The sequence below is a fragment of the Aythya ferina genome, assembly GCF_964211825.1.
Source record: "Aythya ferina genome assembly, chromosome: 25".
NCBI lineage: Eukaryota > Metazoa > Chordata > Aves > Anseriformes > Anatidae > Aythya > Aythya ferina.
Window position 1 is genome coordinate 2,989,378 of NC_140323.1, and position 23,835 is coordinate 3,013,212.

At 46.3% G+C, this 23,835-nt stretch overlaps 1 protein-coding gene across 2 annotated transcripts in view; it reads right to left on the minus strand.

Moving 5' to 3' along the window:
• Nucleotides 1–11,333: 11,333 nt before the first annotated feature.
• Nucleotides 11,334–23,835, minus strand: part of PKP1 (plakophilin 1) — a 48,204-nt gene continuing 35,702 nt past the window's right edge. For both annotated transcript variants that reach the window (XM_084497789.1, XM_084497790.1), the window contains 5 exons: nucleotides 21,740–21,893; nucleotides 21,043–21,229; nucleotides 16,731–16,815; nucleotides 15,521–15,621; nucleotides 11,334–14,619 (listed from right to left, as the gene is read on the minus strand). In XM_084497789.1, coding sequence (XP_084353915.1) covers nucleotides 15,550–15,621; nucleotides 16,731–16,815; nucleotides 21,043–21,229; nucleotides 21,740–21,893 — 498 coding nt within the window. In that variant the 3' untranslated portion in view covers nucleotides 11,334–14,619; nucleotides 15,521–15,549. The remainder of the gene's footprint in view (nucleotides 14,620–15,520; nucleotides 15,622–16,730; nucleotides 16,816–21,042; nucleotides 21,230–21,739; nucleotides 21,894–23,835) is intronic.

Here is a 23,835-nt window from a genome sequence, read left to right on the forward strand (position 1 = left end):
CCTGGCTTCGGAAGCGTTGTGAGCTGCCCAAACCTTTTATCTGCACACGTAAATAAATACAGTTGTGCCTTCGCAGAGCAATAAATCTAACTTTGATATCATGACAAAGACAGGACGCTTTGATCCAGGGAAGCACTTTGATCTCTCACGATGAACCAGATGTTGTTGATTACCTGTTGAAATAGAGCAGCAACTGTAACTTTTCAGGCAGCGTTGCAGCACTGGGCTGTCAGGCTGTTGGCTGTCAGGCTGTTGGCTGTGTGCCATGTCACACCTCAAACAAAATAAAACAAGATGAAATTCAATTTAATTTTGCAGTTCTCAAATTCTGCGCTTTTTTTTTTTTTTTTTTTTTTTTTTTTTTTTTTTTTAACAACATGTTTTGGGAAGCAAACATTTGGCTTTGAGATATTTTCCACCTCAGAGTTTTTGTCCAGGATAGTGTTTCAAACACTTCAAAATCCATACAAGCAGAATCATGCTGCCAGAGACTAAGAAGCATTTTCTGGATGCTGGAAGAGGTGCCCAAGGTCCCTGCCAAGAGGATGGAGAGCTCCCTAGGGCTGGCTGGTTGCACCAAGGGCTCCTGTCCCCCATGGCTGGTGGAGCACCACAGTGCGGAGATGTCAGCATCACCTGATGCTGGGCACCAGATCCCTCCATGGGATCCCTGGGGCCCTTTGGCTCCAGATCCCTCTATGGGATCCCTTGGGGTCTTCCAGCTCCATCAAGGGCTCCTCCTGCTGCTCCTCCAGCTGCCCCCAGTAAACCAGGCACCAGCAGACCCTGAAGCCATCCCTGCTAGCAGTGGGCAGAGATAAAAGTCTCCAGAGGGTGACTCGGGGCTGTGTGTCCTGGCGTGGTAAAACCAGGGGCTGGGGTCCTGGCTGGAGGGAGCACACTTCTGCAGGATGGGAACTTTTCCTCATCCCCTGGTTATTTGCCTCTGGGGCAATTAGCCCTGTAAATTGCTGAGCCCCGTGATTAACTGCTGCCTTCCAAATATCTTCATTGCAAAGGAAGAGTAACTAAAGGATTCTGGAAATTGTTGGCATTTCTTGGCAGCTGCGGAAAAGTCCCAATTGCAGCTCGCAGGCCCTTGGGCTAGGGACAGGCCGACCTACCGGCAGCTCCTTGAACGAAAACCAATAAACAACCCAGAAAGAAGCACTTCTCTTTTGGGAAGAAGGAAAAATAATGTGAAACTCCCTAAAGCCTCTGCCCACAAACCAGTTGAGGAACCAAGGGGAGCGATCGCTGTCTGCAATGAGTCCCAGACACGGATGCAGCATCAAACCCAACCCTGGATGTTTCATGGAGATGTGAGCTCTCCTGGGCACAAAACTCCTCCTTGGATTTTGTTGCAGTGTGCTGAGAGATTTTGGAAATCTGGCCCAGTGCTCTGCGGGAAAGCATATGGCCCATAACACCTGCCCTAAAGACATGAGGTCACTTAAAGGCACCTGGATCCACCAGTGGATTTGGCGATTTTGTATCAGGCTTTCCAGTGCCACAGACAAAACAGAGGGACAGCAAAGAGCTTCCTCAGGACCCTCAGCAGCCTGCAGGCTGGGAGACTGCGGGTTGGAAACCCACCAGACCCTGGACAAAGGGGTTGTGAGATGGGGGCTTGTGTCTCTGAAGCACATCTGGGATGGGTGTCTCCCTTAGAAAGGCACCGACCCTTTAACATGTCCCACAGCCACGCTTCCTCCCCAGATGTTCCCCACAACCTTTGGGTTGAAATCTGCTGAGGATCTGGGGAAAGTGGGTTTAATTTGGGTCTTTGTTTAGAGGTTCTGCCCCAGAGGTAGACCAAGGATGCTTCCTGGTGGAGATTTATGCAGCTAGGCAGGAGTTTACAAGAGAAAATTCTTGGCCTGAAATGTCTGAATTCTTTCTGTAGGGCTGGGCCTCTGAGTTCACTTACCCACAGCAAAAAAATGATGTTCTCATCTCTGTTTTGCTCAAGCAAATGTGACCCACATTCCCCAAAAGCCAAGGACCTGCAGGAGAAGTCACATTCTTGTGGAAGCTTAATAATTTGCCCAAAGCAAGGAATAAGAGAGCTGGGACTTCAGCACTGCTCCTCAAGCTGGAGACACAGCTCAAAGACTACGTCGGGTCTGTACTCCTCAAAGTTATGCTAGAAAACCTAATTCTGCATTAAAATCCCCTGGTATGGTGTGGTGTTCCTGAATTAATGGTCTCGGGACACTGGAATGGGGCTGTTTGCCAGAAATGCCTTACCATGCTGATCGGGATGCGCCCTTGTTTGGCGGAGGTTTGCCGGGTCTGGGACTGTTAGCTCAGCAGTTTTAGCGTGCGCCGGGTGCGCGCACACACACAAATTAGAAGGAGGAAGCCACACGGTCGGTTTTGGGGCATTCCTGTCGAGGTGTTGCTCTTTTGAAGTCGGTGGGGCTTCTCCTGGGCTGGGTCCGTCCTCGCCGCTCACACCCGTGGAATGTGGCCTGGGATCGGTGTGACCAGTCGGGCCAGTAGGCAGACCTTCCTCCGAAATGAATTTTTACTGAAATCTGCAAAGACCTGTTGCAAGCGGATTGACTCACATGGCTTCTCAGCTCTTAGTCATGAGCTTCTTCTCTGGACAGTTAATTAGTTTGTTCTTGTGGAGCGCTTTGAAGATGCAAAGCAGGCTGGGAAAGTGAAGTGTTATTAGCTCATTATCTGCAATCTTTTTTTTTTTGTGACAGAGTAATAACGTCCAGGCTCAGCCTAAGATGCTTAACAGCACTAAAAAAATGAATTGTCCACACGCCCAGTTCTGTCCTTATTTCAGTGCAGCTCTTTGCTAATGCCATTTTATTGTGCTCAGAACCTCCTTACACTAAACTTCTTAACGCCAGCCAGGCAGGAGAGGGTGGCTTAGCATCAGTACATACAGAACTGGCAGGCACCCTAAGATTTATTCCTACCCTAACAGAAGACCTGAAATCTTGGGATTTGGACCATGAATTTCAGTCTGCTTCCTGCTAGGTACCACTTGGATGTGAAAGGGGAGAATGAGGCTTTTTTTTTTAGTGCTGTTTTCTTATTTTTGTTTATGTCCCAGTGTGGGTGCGTGAGTGGTCAAGTTCAGCACCTGAGAACTTGAAATCCTACAGAGCAGTGTGAAATTAAATAGCCCAGAATGCTGTGTGTGAGATGAATTAGCACAGAGCAGCTCATGTGTGTCTGGTTACATTCAAAGAGAAGAAGTAATACTGAAAGTATTATTTTTATGTCTGCAAAGGGCATGCTAGCCAGACAGCTGCCATGCCCTGTGGAGTATAGTGGATACAACAGCCCTGTCTACATAGCTGGTCAGTAATTGTGCATCTGGCAATTTGGGGTTCATGCCAGAGGCATTTCAAACACTGGCGTGTGCAGTGATGTGGCCTGCTGCGAGGATTTGTGCCTTCATATTTGGATGCCTGAACTCTTTTGGCCCTGTGTTCCCATTGCAATGGCCCAACATGCAAATCCAGTGGCTTATTGAATTTGAGACCATCCCTGAGCATAAATACCCGTGTGTTTCTTGGGGAAAGGTTGCACCCGGGCTGCCTTAGTCACCCTGCAGACCTCCAGCTTGACCTGATCGTGCTCCAGCCGTGCTGCCAGCTGCAATTTTCTGTGGGAGAAGGCTGGGCAGAGAATGAGCCTCTTCCCTTGGGCATAGATGTCTGTACACACACATGCATGTGAGAGGAGATCTTCCACGACACATTAAATTAAATACCTAACTGCTTTCACTGGATGCTCACTTCCTATCTTCAGGTTTCTGACAGCATCTCCCCTTGCTGAGCTCCCAGACTCCCAGCAGTCACCTTTGCAAAAGTCTGTGGTATGAGTCTTGCTGGACACAAAGAACAAATACATGATATCCTTGTTTTGGGGATAAACTTCCTCATTTCCATTGCCCTTGTGCGTAACTGGCACCGGTTATGCAACTTCCAGCTCCCATTTCCCTGTTGGGTCAGAGCACCACCATAAAGGCAAGGCTGGACAGTCAGGTGAGGCTTTGACAGCCTCTTTGCATTGCTTTATGTCCAACCAGATACAGTGAAAGCAGCCACAAATTGCTGAGGAAATCCAGTTAGAAGGCTTTCCATCTAAGGATGAGCAAAATGAACAAAGCTATGAGCATGAGTCAGAGCGCCCAGCTATTTACAATGAAGTCCTCTTAATCCCAACCAAAACGATGTGTTACCCTCCAGCACATGGGCGTTGCTGAACATGTCAAGCTTTTCTCTGCAGACTTTTGCTCAGAAAAAAAAAAAAAAAAAAAAAAAAAAAGGAAAGTGAACCTAAACAGCTCAGTGACTCCAGGAGCTGTTTTTTTTTTTTTTTTTTTTTTTTTTTTTTTTCTAGAGAAACAGGAACAGTGTGAGTGGTGATGGCAAGACAAGAATTGGGAGCACACCCATGCTGTTGCCCTGTGAGTGCCAGCGCCACGTTCAGGAGCATTGCAAAGCTTCTCCACCTAGTTTCACCCTGTTTGGTGGTCTGCAATTTGTTTCACTCTCATGTCAGAAAGGCACAGGGAATGTGTTGTTCTGCATCCCGTCCTGCCAGGGTAGAGCTAGTCCAGCATCCTAGAAATTAAGATTGTCCCTTTGCAGTACAGTATTAGCATGGGTGTTTTTGTGTATGTGCACTCACAAAAGATAAAGGGTGAGGTTTAGGCAACCTAGCTACATCTGAACATTTCTTATCTTCATCTGGACTTCCTTAATCAGCAGTGGAAATAGAAAATTATTAATTTGCCCCTCCTTCTACCTCTTTCGTATAATGGGGTGAACCACATGCTGGGCAGACTATTTCTCTCCACTGGCTCTGTAGGGAACCCAGAGTGACAACCTCAGACTTCAGTGTCTAATTTTAAGCTGCTCATGTGAGGGTGGATTGATCCCAAGAGATTTCTCCTAACAGGGAATGAGCAATAGAGGCCAGGGTTGTAGGGAAAGTTTTTCAGATGTGGTTGTTTAGCTCAGCTTATGGAAAGCTGGTGTTTGGCAGCTTAAAAAAAAAAATAATGCAAGCAAGCTGTCCTACAAGCCCTGCAAAGCTGTGCAGGTAGTTGTGGGCAAATGATTGCTGTCCGTAGCCAGAGGGGAGGAGAGATGATGGTAGATCTCCTTCTGCACTGCTGGCAGCTGAGCATGGGGCACCCTCACAGCAACACCATCACTGTCAAATTTGTGCTGAACAAATTAGGTGTTGAGATGCCCCCAGATGACTTTAAGAAAACAGGGCTTTAAAAACGTGTGAGACCTCACAAATCACTCGTCCCTTTTGAAAATCCCAGGGTTTTCAGGTTTGTGCTTTGGAAAAGACAATGACGCAAAATCACCTCTGGCCTTGGACGGTCCTTCCCTGGCCAGTGAAATTTAAGGCCCTGAATCTGCGGTCTGGTTTTGGTAGGTGCCAAGGTCTGTCTGAAACCAGTGTTGCTCTGCGGTATGCTGAAAGCAGGAGTCTGGCTTCAGACACGGAGGCTCAGGGTTTGGGCTCTCTCCCAGGGCACAGCACGAGCTGTGTGCTGGAGGCAGATTCCTGATGTGCTTGCTGGTGCTGAGCCCCAGCAGCCAGCAGGTATCTGGGGGGACCTCAGAGCACCTGAGGTTACGTGAAGGGGTTTGTGGCAGGATTTCTGGAGTGAATAGGAGCAGCAAACTCCTGCTGTGCCTGCAGGGTGTTGTGCAGGCAGCTACGCTCCATGTTTCAATGACATGGGACCCCCTCAAAAACCAGAGCAACAGAACAGACACCCAGAGCCACAATAGGTGCCTGAAAGTGAGGGAGACTCAGCACTAACGTCAGTGCCTCACCTTGTTCTCAGCTCCTCTCAGCTCTCCATGGTCCCAAAGGAGGGTGACAGGCTGCTGGTGATGGTCTGGGCAGAAGGTGCTCGTGGTCCTGGGCACAAGCACCCTCTGCCCTCCTGCTCAGGATGAAGGGCAGAACCGTCCATCCCTTGCCAAACACCAGGAGATGCATGGACCAAATTCCCAGCTGGGACTCCTGGGGGTGCCACAGCCCCTTGGTGCCCTTGCAGGGGGGTGCATGGCAGGAGGACAGTGGCAAGGGCAGAGCCAAGGAGGAGGCATCCCCACCAGGGGAGGCATCCCCACGTACGCTGCTCTTGCCTCCTTCAGCCTGGGGTCCTGTTTCTCCCTTCCTAGGACAAAGCCGATCAGCTCGCTACCTGCCCATGAGTAAGATGCTGCTCATCTCCCCCCATCAGTCACCGCCAACCTTTCCCTGCTGGGCATCAATGTTTGGAAGAAAAACCCTCCACTGCTTCTCGTGCCCCCACCGGCTGCCGCGATGCCGCACACGTCTCCACCGCTCCTTTTACCCTCAGCATCGTGGGGAGCGTGTGTGTGTGTGTGTGAACACGGGGGGCTTGCTCGTCTTTTTCTCGCGCTCTGCCTTTTCTCGGCTGCCTCTCCACGAGCTCTGCTTCCTCCTGCTCGGAGCAAGGTGGGGCTCTGAGTCACCCGCAGCGGGTCGCGCCGCGCGGCCGGCCTCGCCGGGGCTCCGCTGCCTTTCCCACGGTGGCTGAGCCCTGCAGTGCTGTTGCTGCTTCGCCCAGGTTCCAGGGGCAGAAAGGCAATGGGTGTGGGTTTAGCTCCGTGTACCAAGGAGTCATCGCTTTGGATAACATAAACACTTGCCTGTGCCATCTCCTCCTTCTCCCTTTCCCCCCCCCCGCCAGCTCTTTAACCCTCTGCTTCTCTGCTTCCCTCAGGAAATCATTTCTAGGCTGCTTCTGGATTAGCCCTGGGAAAAAGAGAAAAAAGAAAAAGAAAAAGAGATCTGAGATAGGCACAGCCAGATTCTCATCGCCCAGACAAAAATGATGGGAGCCATTTAGGAGCTGTGCTGCAGCCTGGGAAATCCAGAGTCTTGCTGGGATCCTGCCAGTGGCCCCTCTGTGACACAAAGCATCACCTTCAGCACCCCTGTGCTGCTTCTCCTCCCCTGAAAGGAAACAAGAATCGGTTTCCTAACAGCTGAAAAGTGCTAAAGAAAAGCTCAGGGTGGAACTCAAAGGTGCTCAGATAATCTCACATTTATTTTTTTTAATATTTTTTGAGCGTTTCTTTCAGCCCTGCTGACAGGAGACTGATTTTCCTGTTCTGCCAGGAGAGAGCCTTGCTGATTGAGGCAGGAGTTACCTGTACTGTGAGATGAAGAGGCTTCCCGGGGAAAGAATAGAAAACATAAGGAAGAAAGCAATAAGATGCACAAAGCAAATCCCTGCCATGCTTAATTGCACAGCACCCAGTCTGGGTCATCTCTCAGACTGAAACTTGGCCCCGGGACCCAAAAGCAGTTACAGTTATTGCCCGAGCTCAAATCTGTTAGCTAAGAACTTGCAGCACACTTGTGAGGTTCTTTGTAAAGGGGAAGGAGGGAGGAACTCAGCTTTTCTGGGAAAGTATTTGGCTTTTGTAGTGCCAGGAACTTCCAATAGCGCTATCACTTCTGGAAATTTCTACTCTTTTTTTTTTTTTCCATTGCATTGCCTTGGGAAGCCGGGCACGCCTGTGCAGGGTGGCAGGGTGGGGGCATTTCCTCTGGCTTTGCTCCCCATTTTCAGAAAGGCAGACAGCTCCACAGGAAGGGGAGAAACCAGGCTCAGGCAGGTCTCCTGCAAGTTCTGGGTATGACAGCATCGAGCTCTGGAGCTGCTGCAGGAGCAGCACTCAGATGTGGCCATCTCACAGCTTCGGGACACCCAAGACCTGCAGCATTGGCTGAAGCATCGATCAGGAGCAGATCTGCTACCTCAGATTTACTGCCAGCAATTCCTCCCCAGTGCCACCCCTTGTACCCTGCAAAGACTCTTGTGCTCTTCCCAACGTGAGATGCTTCCCTTGCTCATCCCTGCTGTGGGCTGGGGATGCTGGAGGCACCGAGGGTCTCACTGGTGACACCAGCACGCAGGATCAGTGCACGGGTGGGTGGGAGCTGAGACTTGGTGGCCCTCTCACCACATCCCTTCTGACATGAGACTGCAGAAAGCTGGAAGGGAGCTGGAAGAGGGGGCTTGGTCAGACAGAGGTCATTCAGCGTGAGCAACCAGGGGTGGATGCCACATCCTGACAAACTGTGCTTGGTGTTCCCTGAAACAAGGAAATGTTGCTCTGGATGTCACTGCTCCACCCATGTGGATGGAGGAGAAGGGGCTGTAAAGGCTCTACCTGCATTTTGTCCATGCAAAGGAGAGACCTGTTGTTAGAGGAGAGAGAGATGTGGTTCTGGGTTTGGTAGCTTCACAGGAGTCCCTCAAAAGGGTTTCCTACAACATGTCCCAAGGGACAAAGGCAAGCTTAGAAAACACCAAGAAGGGGGCCAAGTGCAGTCTTGGCTAGATAACAACAACTGTGCTCAGTGAGATTAAATCTTCAAGGACACATAGCTGCGGGAAAGATGCAAATGAGGGTTATACGATGGAGGAGCATAAAGTAACGAATGTTACAGGGAAGGTAAATAAGGAATGAGTCACTGCACCTCGCACAGGACTTGTGTCTTCCTCTGACCCGTGCCCCTGGCTCCCATGGTGGAGACGCCCTGGAGTGTGGGTGCACAAGCGCTATGGGGGCTGTGGGCTGCGGGTGCCCTGTGTATGCTGAAGCTCATTTACACCTACCAGGCTTTTATGGGGTAGGGCTTTTGGTATGGGCTGCCACGTGTCCTCCGGGAGCGTGCCGTGTGGGACCGGGATGCCACGGCGGTGCCTCTGCTCAGGGTGATAGCGCCCAGGGTGTGGGAAACCGAGATAGAGCTTGGCTGTGCAAGTGTGTCCCAGCACGAGGCGGTGGCACTGTGGGGTCCTTCGTGATATTGCGGTGTGAGGCCGGGGCTCGGTGTGTCCTAGGGATGCTCTGCGCAGTGCCATGTGGTCTCTGCACAGTTTAATTAGCACAAATTGGGAACCGCTTTGGGCTGGGAGGTGGTGATCCTCTGGGTGGTGGCTTGGGGCAGTGGGGTGTTGAATGAAAAATGAAAGCATGTTCCAGATTCTTGGTATTCATTTTACATACTGTAAATGGACAGAGAGAAATCCAAACACATAGTAGTGTCATGTTCATTGCTGAGCAACCTTTAATTTCTAAAGTTCAGCCATGTGCTGCAATCTACAATGACACACGACCTGTCCTTCCTCAGTGTCCAGAGAGCCTGCTCAAGAATACAGAGGTAGGACTCATCTGCATTAATTTTAGACACTCAGAAATGCTGCAAGACTCAGTGGAAGACTCCTTGCTTTCCTAGCCTATAATTTATATGACCGTTCTTGGCTGTGCCTTCAGGTGTGGATTGTACCTGAAGAAGCTGTGGAATTGACATCATCAGCACATGCGATATTGATAGTTAATCCTCCCAAGGAGTTCTGGATACACTGTTCCACAAGGGCTTTCGTAATATAATTGCTTAGGTACTACATTCAAAGCCAACTGGAAATATGCACTGTCCTAGAAACAGCTTGGGTAAAGAACGATCATGGTTGCCAATGCAATTTCTTTTTCAAAGTGTTGTTGTATAAGGTCCATCCAAAGCTGATTAAGGAGTCTGGGGTTTGGTGTTTTGCCTCTGTGCTTAATCCTCTGGTGCTTTCCCAGCCTTCAAAAATCTCAGCAGAGCAGCAGAGGGTGTTCCTGGAAAGGAGCTCTGTGCAAAATGGCACGGGGCGATGCCTGCCCCTTTTTCTATGCATGGATTTAGAGGATGTGCCTAGCCTTTCCGATAGGCTATGAATCCTCTTTTCATAAGACACTTGTCAGTGGTAAGGATTATCCCTAAGCCTTGCCTCGAGTAAACAAGCTAAACACTCCTCATCGCTGAGATCATGTTCCCCTTTGCAAGGTTTCTTCTCTGAAGAGCCATCTTCTGAAGGAGATCAAGAGGATGCTGCTTGCTTACTGCAAGGAGAAGCAAAAAGGGTGAATTGAACATTACAGGCAGTGCAGATTATGCTTATCATATTGAAAGACAAACCCAGTACATCCCACCAATGAAGAAATCCTCGAGTAAGAGCAGAAGGGAGCTGGCTGGGTTAAGCAGCAGGAGAGGGAAATTATCAGAAGGTGTTGTTCGAATAGCTGAAGACAAAAGTAGGAAAAACTTCATAACCTCTGCCAAGTTAAACGTAAATTGAACTAAATATTCCAAAAAGGAGTTGAAGGAGCAGTGTCATAAGAATAAGATAAAAAATAAGAGTGTCTTCAATTATACAAATGCCTGCCACAGAGACTGGAAGGCCAATAGATATCAGGGTGAAAAGAATACTTGGAGAGGGGAAGAGCAGAAAAAGATCTTTCTTCTCTCTCTCTCTTTCTTTTACACGTGATGCCTCTGAGAAATGGGGAAGATTCCTACAACAGCCAATATCTGACAGAGGAAAACCCACATGGCCATGTACCTGAGAACTAAGTGTGATGCCTGTATACAAAACTTGGGTGAACTATAGATCAATAAGGAATGGGTGATAAATGACAGAGAAACAGCAGCTTAGAAAATGTTAGGTGATATGCTTGGGGTGAAATAAACTTATCTTCCCAAATAGTGGGCTTGGAGTTGACTTGGAGGGAACTTTATGGTAGATGGTCCCATCCCAGTCACAGTTCAATGCACAACAGTGGTGCAGAAAGCAAGCTGAGTTTTATGTATTACTAGGGAAGCAGAAGAGAATAAAAATGTGGCTATTATGTCCCTAAATAAACCCACAACTTAGTCACACTTTGCATGCTGAATGCAGTTCTGGCCTCCCCATCTCTGCAGGAAATAGTGTAATTGGGACAGGTTCAGAGGAGGTCACCGTGCACAACGAATGACGGCTGTGTCTGAGGAACTGGTCTGGGACTTCCCAGCCTGGACCAAAGACAGCCCATGGCTGTCTGAGACACTGGGGAGCATCAACTCATCTCGCTTTTTAAATATAAGACTCAGGTAGCTTCAAACACTGCTCATGTGAGTCAGGTTTAGAAGAAATTAAGGTGTTTTTTTCCCCACAACAAAGTGCGGATCCATAGAGGTGACACAAATGATGCTATCAATACTTAAATTTTTCCTAGGTTGAAGTGGTAACTGTAAAAGCTCATGGGAGAGAAACCTTCTAAGGCTTGCCAAAGACGAAATGGTGGAGGAAACAGGCTTTACAGCTTCATTCCTTGTATCAGAAAAAGCAGAACAGACCAGTGGTGAGACCAGTGGCTGAATGCTGCAGGGTAACAGGCTCTTGCAAACCTCTCAAACAGATGCTATATTCATTACCATATCATGGCAAGACAACAAAAATAAATCCATCTGAAACAGGAAGCTTGAAGAAATTCCAGCAATTTTTATTGATTTCAGCTTTTCCAACGAAGCAAATACATACAGTACAGCCAAAACAAAACTCTGATACATTATTCTCACATACCTATATCTTACAGAATACACTGTATAGCTATGGACTGGTAGGCTAAGGTGGTCACAAACTGGTGTATGGTCAGAGAGGAATAAAACTGCCTACTGCCTTCTACTCGTCCATGAGGCTTCTGAAATGCTGGGGTGGGTTAGATTGTACATACACAAACAAACAAAGCATTTTATGAGAAAATAGACCAAAAAGCTCTGCTAAGCCCAGGACAGACAAGTATGGTATTTATTTACATGGTTGTGTGTCCTGCGCACAAATCAAGCCCCAACTGCTCTTATTTCTGCTGCTGGCAGAGCTCACAGTGCTGCTAGCTATGGTCCTTCCCTCCTCAGTAATTCTCCATCACTACGACCCAGAGCGTGAGCTACGTACTGTGCCCCTGCCTCACCCGTATCACTGGGGATGCGCCCTACTTGGCTCTTGCACAAGTGAAAACAAGGAAAACAGCTCACTGAAGCAGGTGTCAGAGTGAAAGACATGCCTTTAAAAAAACAATGTCTCCCCAGAATGAAAAACGTTTACTTTGGAGGTTAGAACAGCATCCAAGTACTGCAGTGCTGAGCTCTGCCCCTGGGAGAAGCATTGCTTGGAAAAGAAGGTCCCAAGCTGCTGGTTATGAACAACACCAGTTACTCCAGTAAGTCTGATTTTCCTTTCCTTTCACAGCTGGGCATCAGGGTCACTTCTCCTACTTGGGTAGAATCTGTAGTCCAGATTTTACAAGGAGAAACTGAGAGGAAAATAGAGTTGAGTATCAGAGAATTTCCTGGGGAAAAAAAAAGCTGCAAAACAGCCCTGGGGTGGCAGGGCACTTCACACAGCACCCTGCCCTCTCAAGTTAGCTATATTTTGAGGTATGAGAGCAGCAACATGCAGCAGCATCATAAGGAAATTAAGATCGGAAGGGACCTCTCTGGTCTGCCCAACTCTATGCAGGGATAGTGTCACAGCCAGATTGGGCTGCTCAGGGCTGTGTCCAGCCAAGTTTGGAAGATCTCAGGGATGGAGACAGATTCTATTTTTATCGTCTTATTAGCTTTGAAAGAAAAAACAACAACAACAACAAAAAAAAAACAACACCAACTTTACTGTACTAATAACATTTATGGGAATGATGTATCTGGTCCTTTGAGTTTAATACTTAGTAATGAAATCTCCAGTACTTGTAAATTTAATTGTGAGATGATTATCATATAGCTACAGCTCTTTGTGCCTAATATAGCACTATAGTAAACTGCATTACCGGTGAAAGCAGCAGCACTGTTTAAAAATAAAGCTTAAATAACAGCCAATTAGAATGAATTTCCTCAATATTCCATCATTACATTTTGTAGTTAGCTTTCCCCAATTAATTTTACAGGGAAAAACATTAGCTCCCAGGACTTCAGTCTAACATGTAATTACAGGAACAAATCTGAATGCAAAATTGCACGCAACATACTTTTACACCAAAACTGTAACAATCCTTCCTGTGGATACTGCAGCCATTTTGGACGTCCATAGTCTTGGGTCCTGCCAAAAACATTTTGAACCATGAAATGAGAATGTATATCCAGCTACGTAACATCTGGCAGGTATGGCAAGGGCATGCCCACGGGCCTGGGCTCCTTTGCTGCTGTTTAAATGCTCCTGAAACTGTCCTACCGGATTCACCTGGTTCTAGCTCTCCACTTCAAAGGTGCTTTTTTCTCTTTCATTTGGCTGGGAGCTCTGCACAGAAAGCTCTCGACTGAACGTGGGTGAATGCAAGCAAATAGTTGTTGCTCATTAAAGTGCACAAGATTAAGCCACCCTTTGTAGTCCAAGAGAAAAACCAGCAGGCAAACGATCTCCCTCTCTGCGGACACGTGCTCCATCCTGTCAAAACGGCGGACAAATGCCACCCCATTTCTTAGGTCTGGAGCTGTGTTAAAGCCAACCTGAATGTTATGGATAGACCCTCGGCAGTCACAAATCACAGAATATCTGTCAAGTGAATGGGATATACCACTTGCCACCAAGTGAGAAGGCTGACACTTAAAAAAAAGTGAGACTCTTTTTCCCTTTCCAGATTCAGCTTCATAACTCATCCTTCCCAAGCACCTCCTGAACCCTTGGCATCTGCAAAACAGGGTCTGGTGCCCCTGCACAAATGCATCCTTAGCTGGTCCTTTCCCTGGTTGTCTGAGCTTCTGACTTCACACACATGCTTATACTCCTTTGCATAGTAATACCATTTCTTTACCTTGATCAGTACAAACAAATGACGATTTAAAATGGCACATCCCTCACTCTTGAGCCCTGGGTGGCAGTCAGTGAGTGACCCTGGGGAAAACAAACTCCTCCTGTCTCCAGCTCAGCTTCTCAAAAGCCACATTTGTCCAGGTACGGTCATGAGATGGCGTTGTTCCGGCGCTCGGAATGATTTGGGACCCGGTATATTCATGCTCTGCAGATGTGTTGTAATTGTCCCCTCACATATAGCTTCAGACAACGGTTACGGAGACCCAGGAAAGAATCAGCAGACGTCAATTTGCTTCTTGAGATAAAGAGTTCACATGACAGGAAAGAAAATACTAATAACTATAAGAGTTCATCGGAGAAAAAATCAAAAGCAGAAAAGAAGCCCATGTTCATAAATGTTAGGAATAACCAGCCTTTTTAAAGAAGAGTACTGTTGTGTGTATCTGTTTAAAATAGCCATATGCAATGGGGAAACTTAACATAAAACTGGTAATTTTTGTACTTTTGAGTAAAAATAGGCTGTGACAAGTATTTAGTGTGGCAGCATTTGGTGCATGGATTGGGTGGAATTTATCAAAACTCTACAAGGGGGTTAAACTGCACAAATCACACTGACTTCTGGTGGAAGACAGGGGGCTATGCCCGTAGGAAGATCCTACTCACCAAGTGTGCACATGTATGTTGTCTGCATGCACACATACACAGCAACATGTACATAGTTACACAGACACACTCTTTGCAAAAAAAAAATAATTATTGACATCAAGAAAGTATAACCTTGTTAAAAGTCCCTTCTCCCCCCTAAAAAGAAGAAAATGCTTAAAAATATCAGTATCATCCACATGAAATCCATATGTTTAGTTTGCTTTACAGTTGAGTTTAACTCAGAAACAATCTACATCTTTAACATCCTAAGTAATTGTGAAAGGGTTGTCTTCCTGGACATGAACCGATTCCAAATTCTGAAATGGAGAAAAAAAGAAATACCCAGATAATTAAAACACTCAAGAAATCTTTTTCTTTTCATCCAAAACCAACTTTTTATCTTTTCCCTTGGCCTCTCCCCAGTTTCTGTGTTACCCATAGCTCTTCCCCCTGGACTCCCACACTCCTCTGAAGTATCAGACTGAGTCCCAGTGGAAACCACCCAACAAAGCAAGAAGCGAAATCCATGCCCAGGGAGAAGGAGAGAAGTGGGCTTTGCCATTTCCTCTTACATCAGGACTCTGCTTAGTTTGACTGCAAAGAGTATGTTGGGGAAGAGAGAAAATAATTAATTCTCCATAAACTCAACATCACCTCATAGAGAGAGCCTGAAAAAATGCAGAACTGGTCAACACCTTTCCCTTCAGTGGGAATTACAAATCAGAAGTACTTTGCAGATTCAGGCCTCATCCCATACTGAAAAAATATCCTAATGATGCTCTGAAAAGTCTGCCCTTGATCTCTCCAACCTGGTTTCTCAGTTGGGATTATTTGGATGGTTCCATAGGGTTCCAAATTTTGATATGAGGCTTACTGGCAGATTAAGTGCTCATAAAATGTTTAAGGATAATGGCGCAAGGCATTGCTGTCTCCAACAGCTTTGTCCATCCCATGGCATCTGCCCTGAGCTTGTCCAAGGCACACAGCTGTGTACTGTGGGTGGCATCTGCACTAAGCCCAGGAACTGCATGGCTTCTGACTTGTCATCAAACCAAACGTTTTGCAGTTTGGGCTGATAGGATTCATGATGAAGATGTCACACACACACACACACACCACTTTGGGGATGACTAAAAAGAGCAAAATGCTGATTGGGCTCATGCACTGCTCCTCTGCCCTCAACAACCCTTTCCCCATGGATGTGGGCCCCGTTCTCACCTGCAGCCCAGAAGTGCATGGAGAGGCTCCTAAAATCTGGAGGAGAGAGTCCTGAAGGTTGTTCCAGCTAAAGATCCCATCATGTTCTTATCAAATCCTTGCTGAAAAAGCAGATGTATACAAAGCGCAGTGAATGTGCATTGCCTTCAAAACCAATACCTATCCATTGCCGTGAGACTGCCTCCTGCCCAGTTCAAAAGCTGTCCTCCACCTAAAAAGTGTGATTCATTCTCAAACAGCCTTCTCTGTCCTCCCTCTGCATGCCCTCAACACGTGAACAGGCACCCTTGTGGATGGACTTCACCTTCTTGCTTTGTTCTCTGCCTGCTAGGAGCTGGACTCCTCCGGCTTTACTGGAGGAAACCTTCACGTGATCCTTCACTCAACATTAATTCATCTTATTCCCCATCCTGGAAACATGGCAAAGATACATGCATGATGCATATATCCTTGCAGACTCCCAGCCTGTTTCTCTGATGTATATACCTATGTGATGAGCACAGGAGTGACTCAGTCACATCAAAATGAGTTGGCACAGGCTCCTGAGCAGAGCCTGGTGCAAAGCTACACGAACTCCTATGGAGAAAAGTCCCTAACCGTTAATAGAAGAATGATATTTAGGTTCTCTCTGCCTTCCTGCCCCCAGGGTATTCGCCTTTGTGGATGTTACTCCTTCTCTTTAATTTGGCCCTTTACTCTCTGCAGGTGCTGCTGTTGTTGAGTTGGAAAAACCCAGCTCGTTCAAAGCAAGCCACTGGGAGCTGGGAGCTGGCTCAGCGCCCCATCTGGCTCGGCACTTCCACAGTTTCTGTTGCAGGGAGCAAAACAAATCCTAAAAACCCTTCTTATTGCTTTTAAAGATTATCCTGACTGTAGAGGTGATGTGACCACAGGGAAGGGTTACGGATGCAGAGAAAAATGGGGGAAAAGAGGAGGAACTTTTGTGAGGATTTGGCAGGATACACTGATCCTACACAATGGGCTGCGATGGGGAAGTCCCTAAAGACAGCCCCGGGAGCTGTGGTTGCGACCCTACTGCCTCTTCCTCGGGCCGTATGTGGTGCCTGAGTGCTGAGTGTCACCGATCCCGTGTCTTGGGCTGCTCCCAGCCCCTGCCCGCACCCGCTGCTGAATCACGACCTCTGCAATCTCACCGTGAGTCAAGACCGGGGCTGCTCTATCAGCCAGGTAGCAGCAGGGCTTTCCTTACCTGCTTCAGCACACTCTGCAGCTCCCTGTTCGACCAAAGATCTGTCAGGAGGAGGCGAGCAGCTTCAGCCGCTTTTGGACAGGAGCTGGGAAGATGAAAGCAGCATGGGTGAACTGTGGATGGCCGCAGAGCAGCGGCCCACAGACATCAGGACGTGTTACCCACAGCCTACCTGAGCCATCCCCATTTGGAGATCCCATTTGGGGATGGCTCAGCCTTAGAGGCCTGCCCGGGAAACCTCCTCTGCTCTCTCAGCGAGGTTATGTGACAGCAGCCACTGGGGCCAGAACAGGACGAATGAAAAGGGGAAGATCAGAGCAGAGAAACCGAGTTGAAGGAGAGCTTTTGGAGAACTTCTGGGAGAGTAAAAGAGGTGTACAAAGGTGGCAGCCCGTCCCTGGGCTCTGTAGGGACATCATGGGTGAACCCTCTGGAGGGCAGCACAGGGAAGGGCCCCGTGCTGCCTGTGGGGATGAAGGAGATGGGAGCATTCACAATAACAACATCTGTAACCAGAAGTCCTTACTCAGCACAAGTTAATAGATACTTGCTCATGTAACAGCTCCGAAACCATGAGTCATAACAGTATCTTCTATAATTTTGGAACATTTCATACGACAACCTAGATCTAAACCTCACTGCTGGTTGTTATCACTGCTCCTGATCTGCTGGACCACGTCCTGCCCGTGGGAGACTCCTGGTGTAGGCCCAGTGCGACAACCCCAAACTGTCTCAAACAGGGCAATGAAGGGGAGACCAGGCTTAGGACTGTCCCTGGCTCCCAGTTTCAGGAAAAGTGTCCTCAAAATGGTGCATTAGAGGACAGGAGTGGCAGAGCGGGGACATGCAAACCACTTGGGACATGCAAACACTGTTCCTATGAGTCTGGAAGGACAGGAATCTAACTCCACTGAGTATATTTTGGAGCTTTCCTCTCACATAAACAGCAGTCATTAATAAAGACCTTCTAGCATACAAGAAATTCCCAAATTAATCTGGTTAGAATCACCACAGGGGTTGTGCAGATCACATATGTTGGTACTGTGTTGAGGACTGGGGGAGCCGTGCATAACCAGAAATTCTTGAGCAATGTTTTGGGACAGGAGAACTAGTTTTTATTGCAAAATTGTTTCTCTGGTTATAACCAACCTATACCCTGTCATCAGAATGACTATATGCAAAAAAATGTTGTGGTTGAAAATAGCATCTGACTGAAAAGCCATTGAAAAGCAATAAGCTTTTGAGGTATTTAGTGTTCAATAGTCATGTCCCATATAACTTTTTTTCAGGGATATATTGTTTCCCATTGTTTTTCTTTTTCTAAGACAGATTGATTTTATTTTATTTTTAAGTAATTTGCTTCTAATGATGCCAACTATGTTCTTTTTGCCATTATGTCTTTAGAGCATATGTAGCTGCAGCATATAAAGCAGAGCTGTTAATTCTTAATTTGAAGGATTGATACTGGCTCTGTTACACACAGAGTATCCAGTACTATTATTTAGGTATAAAAAATACAGCAAGAACCCAGTCAGAAGGACTGGGGAGGGAAAGCATGACTGCAGCACAAAAGACAGTGCTTTTCAACATGCATAACAAATTGTGGGAACAATGCATATCAAATAATGGGAAAAAATGGGGGAACTTATGTTTCCTCAAAGGACAAAAATATCAAGAACCATAGGAGATGCCAAGAAATTCCTGCAGGAGGGGCTTCCAAGGAAAACATTACAAAATTGATAGCAAGGTACTATCTTTGGTAGAACTAGGAAGCTGGAAATTTTTGGGTGAGAAGAACTCTCTTCCACAGAATCTCTTTTGTGGAAAAGAAAAGAAATCAAGAAAAGAATCAAAGAAAGATCTGAGTTTCATGAAAGAATAATATTGTTAAAACATTATGATAGAATTAAAATATATAATTAAACTGTATAATAGAAAAAATGTGACAAGTGAATGAACAAAGAAAGAGAAATTGGAACAAGTCAGTGATAAAGGGATTGTGAAATGCATTGCAAATCTGATGCTCTAAAGTTACAGAAAGACATTTTGGAGATAAGTTTTTGGGGCAGGCCAGAGAATTATTAAGAAAAACGATGATTTTAACAGTAAAATAATGTTGCTTGAAAATTAGAAGGGGACTATTTTTCAGATAGTTGCAGAAAAAAGAAGAAAATGACATCATAAAAAATCAGTAACCATAGCTTGATTTTCAGAAACAGCAACACACACAGGCACAAAGATAACATTCAATATTTTGGCAACCTGAATTAAAAATAACAGAGAGTGAGCAAACACCATCATCACTCTGAAGCCTATGTCATAGGGGAGGATATATGCAGGAGATTGAGACAATTATCTAATTGGGATGCTCCAGGAAGGAGAAGAAACCACAGCTATCAGATAAACTCCTGAACCGTTCATGCCTTTCACTCAGAACACAGCTACATGTAGCATTAAGAAAAAGAAACCCTGACTTTGAGGAGAGCTGGGTGTCACTTGAGAAGTACGTGAGATGGGAAAGTATACACAACTTACTTGTCTTTAGCCTGAAAGTTCTTCCTAAAATATGAATACAAAATTGTTCAAGCATGTTAAACACACATTTGAAGCTTAGAGCTTCAAATGCAAAGAGAGCCCAGTTCAAAAATCTAAGAAATGTTTGGTAGGTGGCAGAATAAACACGTACCAGGGGAGCATTACGCAGACACGTCAAGCAACCAACACCAATGCTTGGGGAGAAGGAAGTGTGTCCATAGGGAAACTGAGGCAAACAAACAGAGAAAGCCTTGCAAAATGCTAACAAGGCGTGACATGGGATGGCCAAAGTTAGCCAATTTGTGAAATAGCAGGGTCAAGTCACTAGAGGAGAGATCTTCTTAACATCTGCCCTATGGGAACAGTCTAAAATAATATGGTTGGAATAAATTGGATTAGTCTTGGATGTCAATTGTTGGCTTTTTTTCATAAGAATCAAACAGCATAAAAATCCACGGGGACAGAAATGAATAAAGGAGTAAAAGGATGAATTCAAGTTCCTTTTTTGGCAAGAATCAGAGAGCTTCTCAGGAGGAATTTGTGATGAAGACAGGAGGAACACACTGAAGACATCTCCAGAGTTTAGTAACTCTCACAGTTCCATGACTCATTGGAAACAAAGCTCAACACACAAAACAGGCAAGACAATTAAGGTACGCACAACCCTGGTTGTGCAATATTCTGCTGAAGTAGTAAATTAGCCGATGACTTGTCTGAGGGAGCCAAAGCGGGACTTTAGGCAGAAGTTAATGCCATTCATAACAATGAAGACTTAGAAGAGGGCAGGGTTTTGTGTTAATTGGGCTTGTTGCAGAGTGGAAGCATATAAAAGCAGCAAAGTGACTGATATTTGTTGGCTGAAGTCCAAACTAAACAAAGAGGCCACTTCTAATGACTGAGAGTCTCTTTGCTGCCATGAAACAAGTGGTAAGTTGTACATGTTTTATCAAAGGATGATGGAGAAGTCTTTTCATAACAGAAAACAACAGGTTAATTGCATAAGGTATTTTATAACAAAGACAGATGGGAGGAGAGATGAGAGTCTTGTAATGGAGAATACATGGTCAAAGACTGTAAGCTCCATTGTAAGTTAAACACCAATTTACTACCTGCAAAACTTAAACCAAATCCCAAAAGAAAAAGCAGTAAAATATGTTGAGATTGTTTAGCTGTTGAAGTTCGTGGCATATAGGTGAGAACAGAGGATCTACTTATAAAAAGTAGATATAAAAAAAAAAAATGTGGTTCATCTTTGCCACTTGAGGTGGGTGCTCCAACCAAAAGATAAATACATTTGAACATTAAATCAAGCATAATACCAATATAAAAGCTGCGCCTGAATCTCAGACCTGACCTTCATGGTAAGAGCTGCAGGAAGCTGTCAGTGAGAAGCCCAAGTGCTAGGGATTCACGTTGTCTTCTGAACTCCCCCCTGCTTTGAAGGCTGGAATTTTTAGCAGGGTTTAAGATGTTGGTCCCTCAGTTCCTTTTATATTTTCTTAAAAATCAGCGAGCAAATTTCCTAAGGCCCTTTTACAAATCCCACCCTGGATGGCTCATATCTGTTTCCAAGAAACCACTGCTGAGGATTTGTGTCTACCAGCATGCTCAAAATGTATCTGCACTCTCAATTTACAGGTACAGGGAAAGAATAATGCTTCACGGTGGCTCTGAAGTGTTTTCTGAAGGCTCTGATATTAATCTGTCTTTGCACAGAGTACAGGGGCTCAAAAATGTCTACGTGTGACCCTCTCCATGCCTTCTGCCCCAAACTCACCCATTTCGGCACAGGCTTACTACATTATTTAACATGTTGCTTGTCAGGTAACACTTTCCCAGGTGTGGGTTGGACATGATGAGGTTCCTCAGAGTGTAACAAGCTGATGTCATGATCTCGCCATAGCTGTTGGTATTTCCAGACTGGAATGACAGGAGACGTGATACATCTGGGAGCACCTGGTGAGCTAAAGAGGTGGAATGTTCCAATCAACATTTAAATAAAACCTAGCAGAGGTGAATGACATTATTTGTGTTAGCACTATTCAATGCAAGAATGCAGTGTTATCCCCTGAAGGAGGCACTAATAATGCTGGATGGTAATAGCATAATAGCCTATCCTTGTTTTTTAGAGCTAAGATGAGCGCTGCAGGCTTCTGGAAAGGTAATGATTTTGGCTATAGGTAGTCAAGTCCAACTCAGTTCCCCAAAAACTATCATCTGCACTACATCCTCATGACCTTGCAGAGTTGTCATTATCTATAAAGCATACCACAGGCTTGTAGAGACTGAGATAGCAGGCATGTTGCTAAGCCTTCGTATATCACTTGTAATGGTCCTTCTGACCAGAACAAACGACACCGTTTTGCCCAGTCTGGCTGAGTCCTGTTATGGGATTTATAAAGTGAGGTGGGCATATGTTAGAGAGGTAGAAATTAGACATTGTTCAGGAATCCACTATGGTGGAAATTACTTACCCATGGTTTTGTGGAGAACAGGATGTCTGGACATATTGCTCAGCAAAGAAGCCCCAGACCGGACAACTTCAGAGCTGTTGGACTGCAGGAGCCGTGCTATGCGAGGCAAACCTTTTTCCTTCACACCAATCAGTTGGCTCATTGCATTGGACATCTAGGAGACAGAACAGTGATGTCTCGTGACTTCCCATGCTGGAAGGACACAACTGCAACGATGTGCAGGTTCAGACAAGCACAACCACGCTGTAAAATACACATCTGCATAACACCTCCTAGAGTAATCCCACTTACTTTGTAATTTACCCCTCTTCTCCATTGGAGTTTGCAAAGTCAGCCTCCCATCCTCTGTCATACGACTGGGACTCCTGTCCTCCTTCTGGAGGCCTGGGGGGGGACACACTTGGTTGCCTAACTGATATTCCCAGTAGTTGGAGAAATTTTACCTTTCACATCCACATTGCCCTTGCTCAGCTCCCTGTTGTGCCACAGGTAATAGGCTGCTTTGGAGCAGAAACAGCTAATGATACCTTTAAGAAACAAGCCAAAGGCCAAAAGTACACATCTTGGTTCCTGATTTCATGTTTGTTTACGTAAATCTAGAAGGCCTTAGGGTGTAGCCAATGCAGCTGAGTGCTCATGGACTTTGAAGCACATACCAATAATACATTGCCCACTTATTAATGGAGTTTAATCTGACCTTCTTGACTACTGCACCACCAGGCAGGCTGCTGGAGTGCATCATGCCCCTAGAGTGACACACATCCATCAGCAGTGACATGGGAACAGGCTGGAAGGTGACCCCTTCCATGGGGCTGAGACTCAATTTCCTTCCCGTGCTCCAAGGATGCACAGATGCTGCGTTACAGACTCACACCAGTGGGACTGAGATGTATAAAGGTGAGAGTGGGAAGAGATTTAGACTCTTCTTCTGAAAGCTAAAGGGTTATAGTAAGCTTTGCAAGCTTCTTCCCTATTTTCTTTTTCCTTTTAGTGACAACAGACCCAGCAGCTCACCCCACCTCCAGCTCTGAGCTGGAGCAAGACCTTTGAAATCAAAAGCCACTTCTGCACATCCAGGGCCATTCCAACCATCCCTGCTAGAAGGCTGAAGTAAGTTGTTGCACCACTGGCAGAACTGTTTTTGTTTGTTTGTTTGTTTTCTTCCTCCCAAAGAAAACATTCTTGTGTAATGATCTTGATTGCTGAAAGCCTTTTCATTTCCACGGAGCACGTAGCTCCAGCCCTGTGTCTCCGATCAGCTCTACCCTTACCGTGCCAGCCTTCCTCCCCATTGTTATTAGTGGCACGGTTTTGTTAAATGGGAAAAGAAAAAAAAATCCCTAAGTATTTCACATTGAAAGCCTTGTAACACAAAAGAAAGACTCGGAACAAAAGCTCCCAGGAGATTGGAGCTGGCAGGTTAATGCCGTCCCAGCAGCACAGGCTCCTTCCGTGAGTCACGCCGTGTTTCTGGGTGGAACGCTTCGCACACGTGACACACCTCTCCTACGTATGAAATAATTACCCCTTTATCTCCCTAGCCATCTTATTTAAATTGGAATTGATGAAGTTCGACACAGACAAGTCGGGGTTTGTCCTTGTGAATGTAGCCTGTGAGGACATGCCCAGGGCAGCGATATTGGGCACTGCGAGCGGAGCTGCTGTCGTGATGTGTCCCCTGCCAGCCCCGAGCCCCTGCAATGTCCACAGTGTCACACAGCCCGTGTCACCTCCGTGCTGCCACACCAGTGTGTACAGGACATCTGGAAGGGTAATTTTACAAGCAGCTCTGGTGTGAGCACAATCCACAATCCACAGCACAACCCACCCTGTTATTAGAGCCACCTCCTGCTTAGGAAACACACACATGGTCGGCACACACATATCCCTTAAAGCATTCTCCCTGCTTTAAGGACAACTGTCCACATCTGTGCACATCCTCACTGGTGTCCTGGGGGAGGGTGCCAGTACTATAGATGCTGGTGATATGACCTACAGAGTGAGGAAACTCGGAGGAGCCCCTGGAAAAGCTCATGGACCTGAGATAGATGCTTAGGGCACTGATTCTAGCCCCCATGTGAACAAATTTTTGGCAT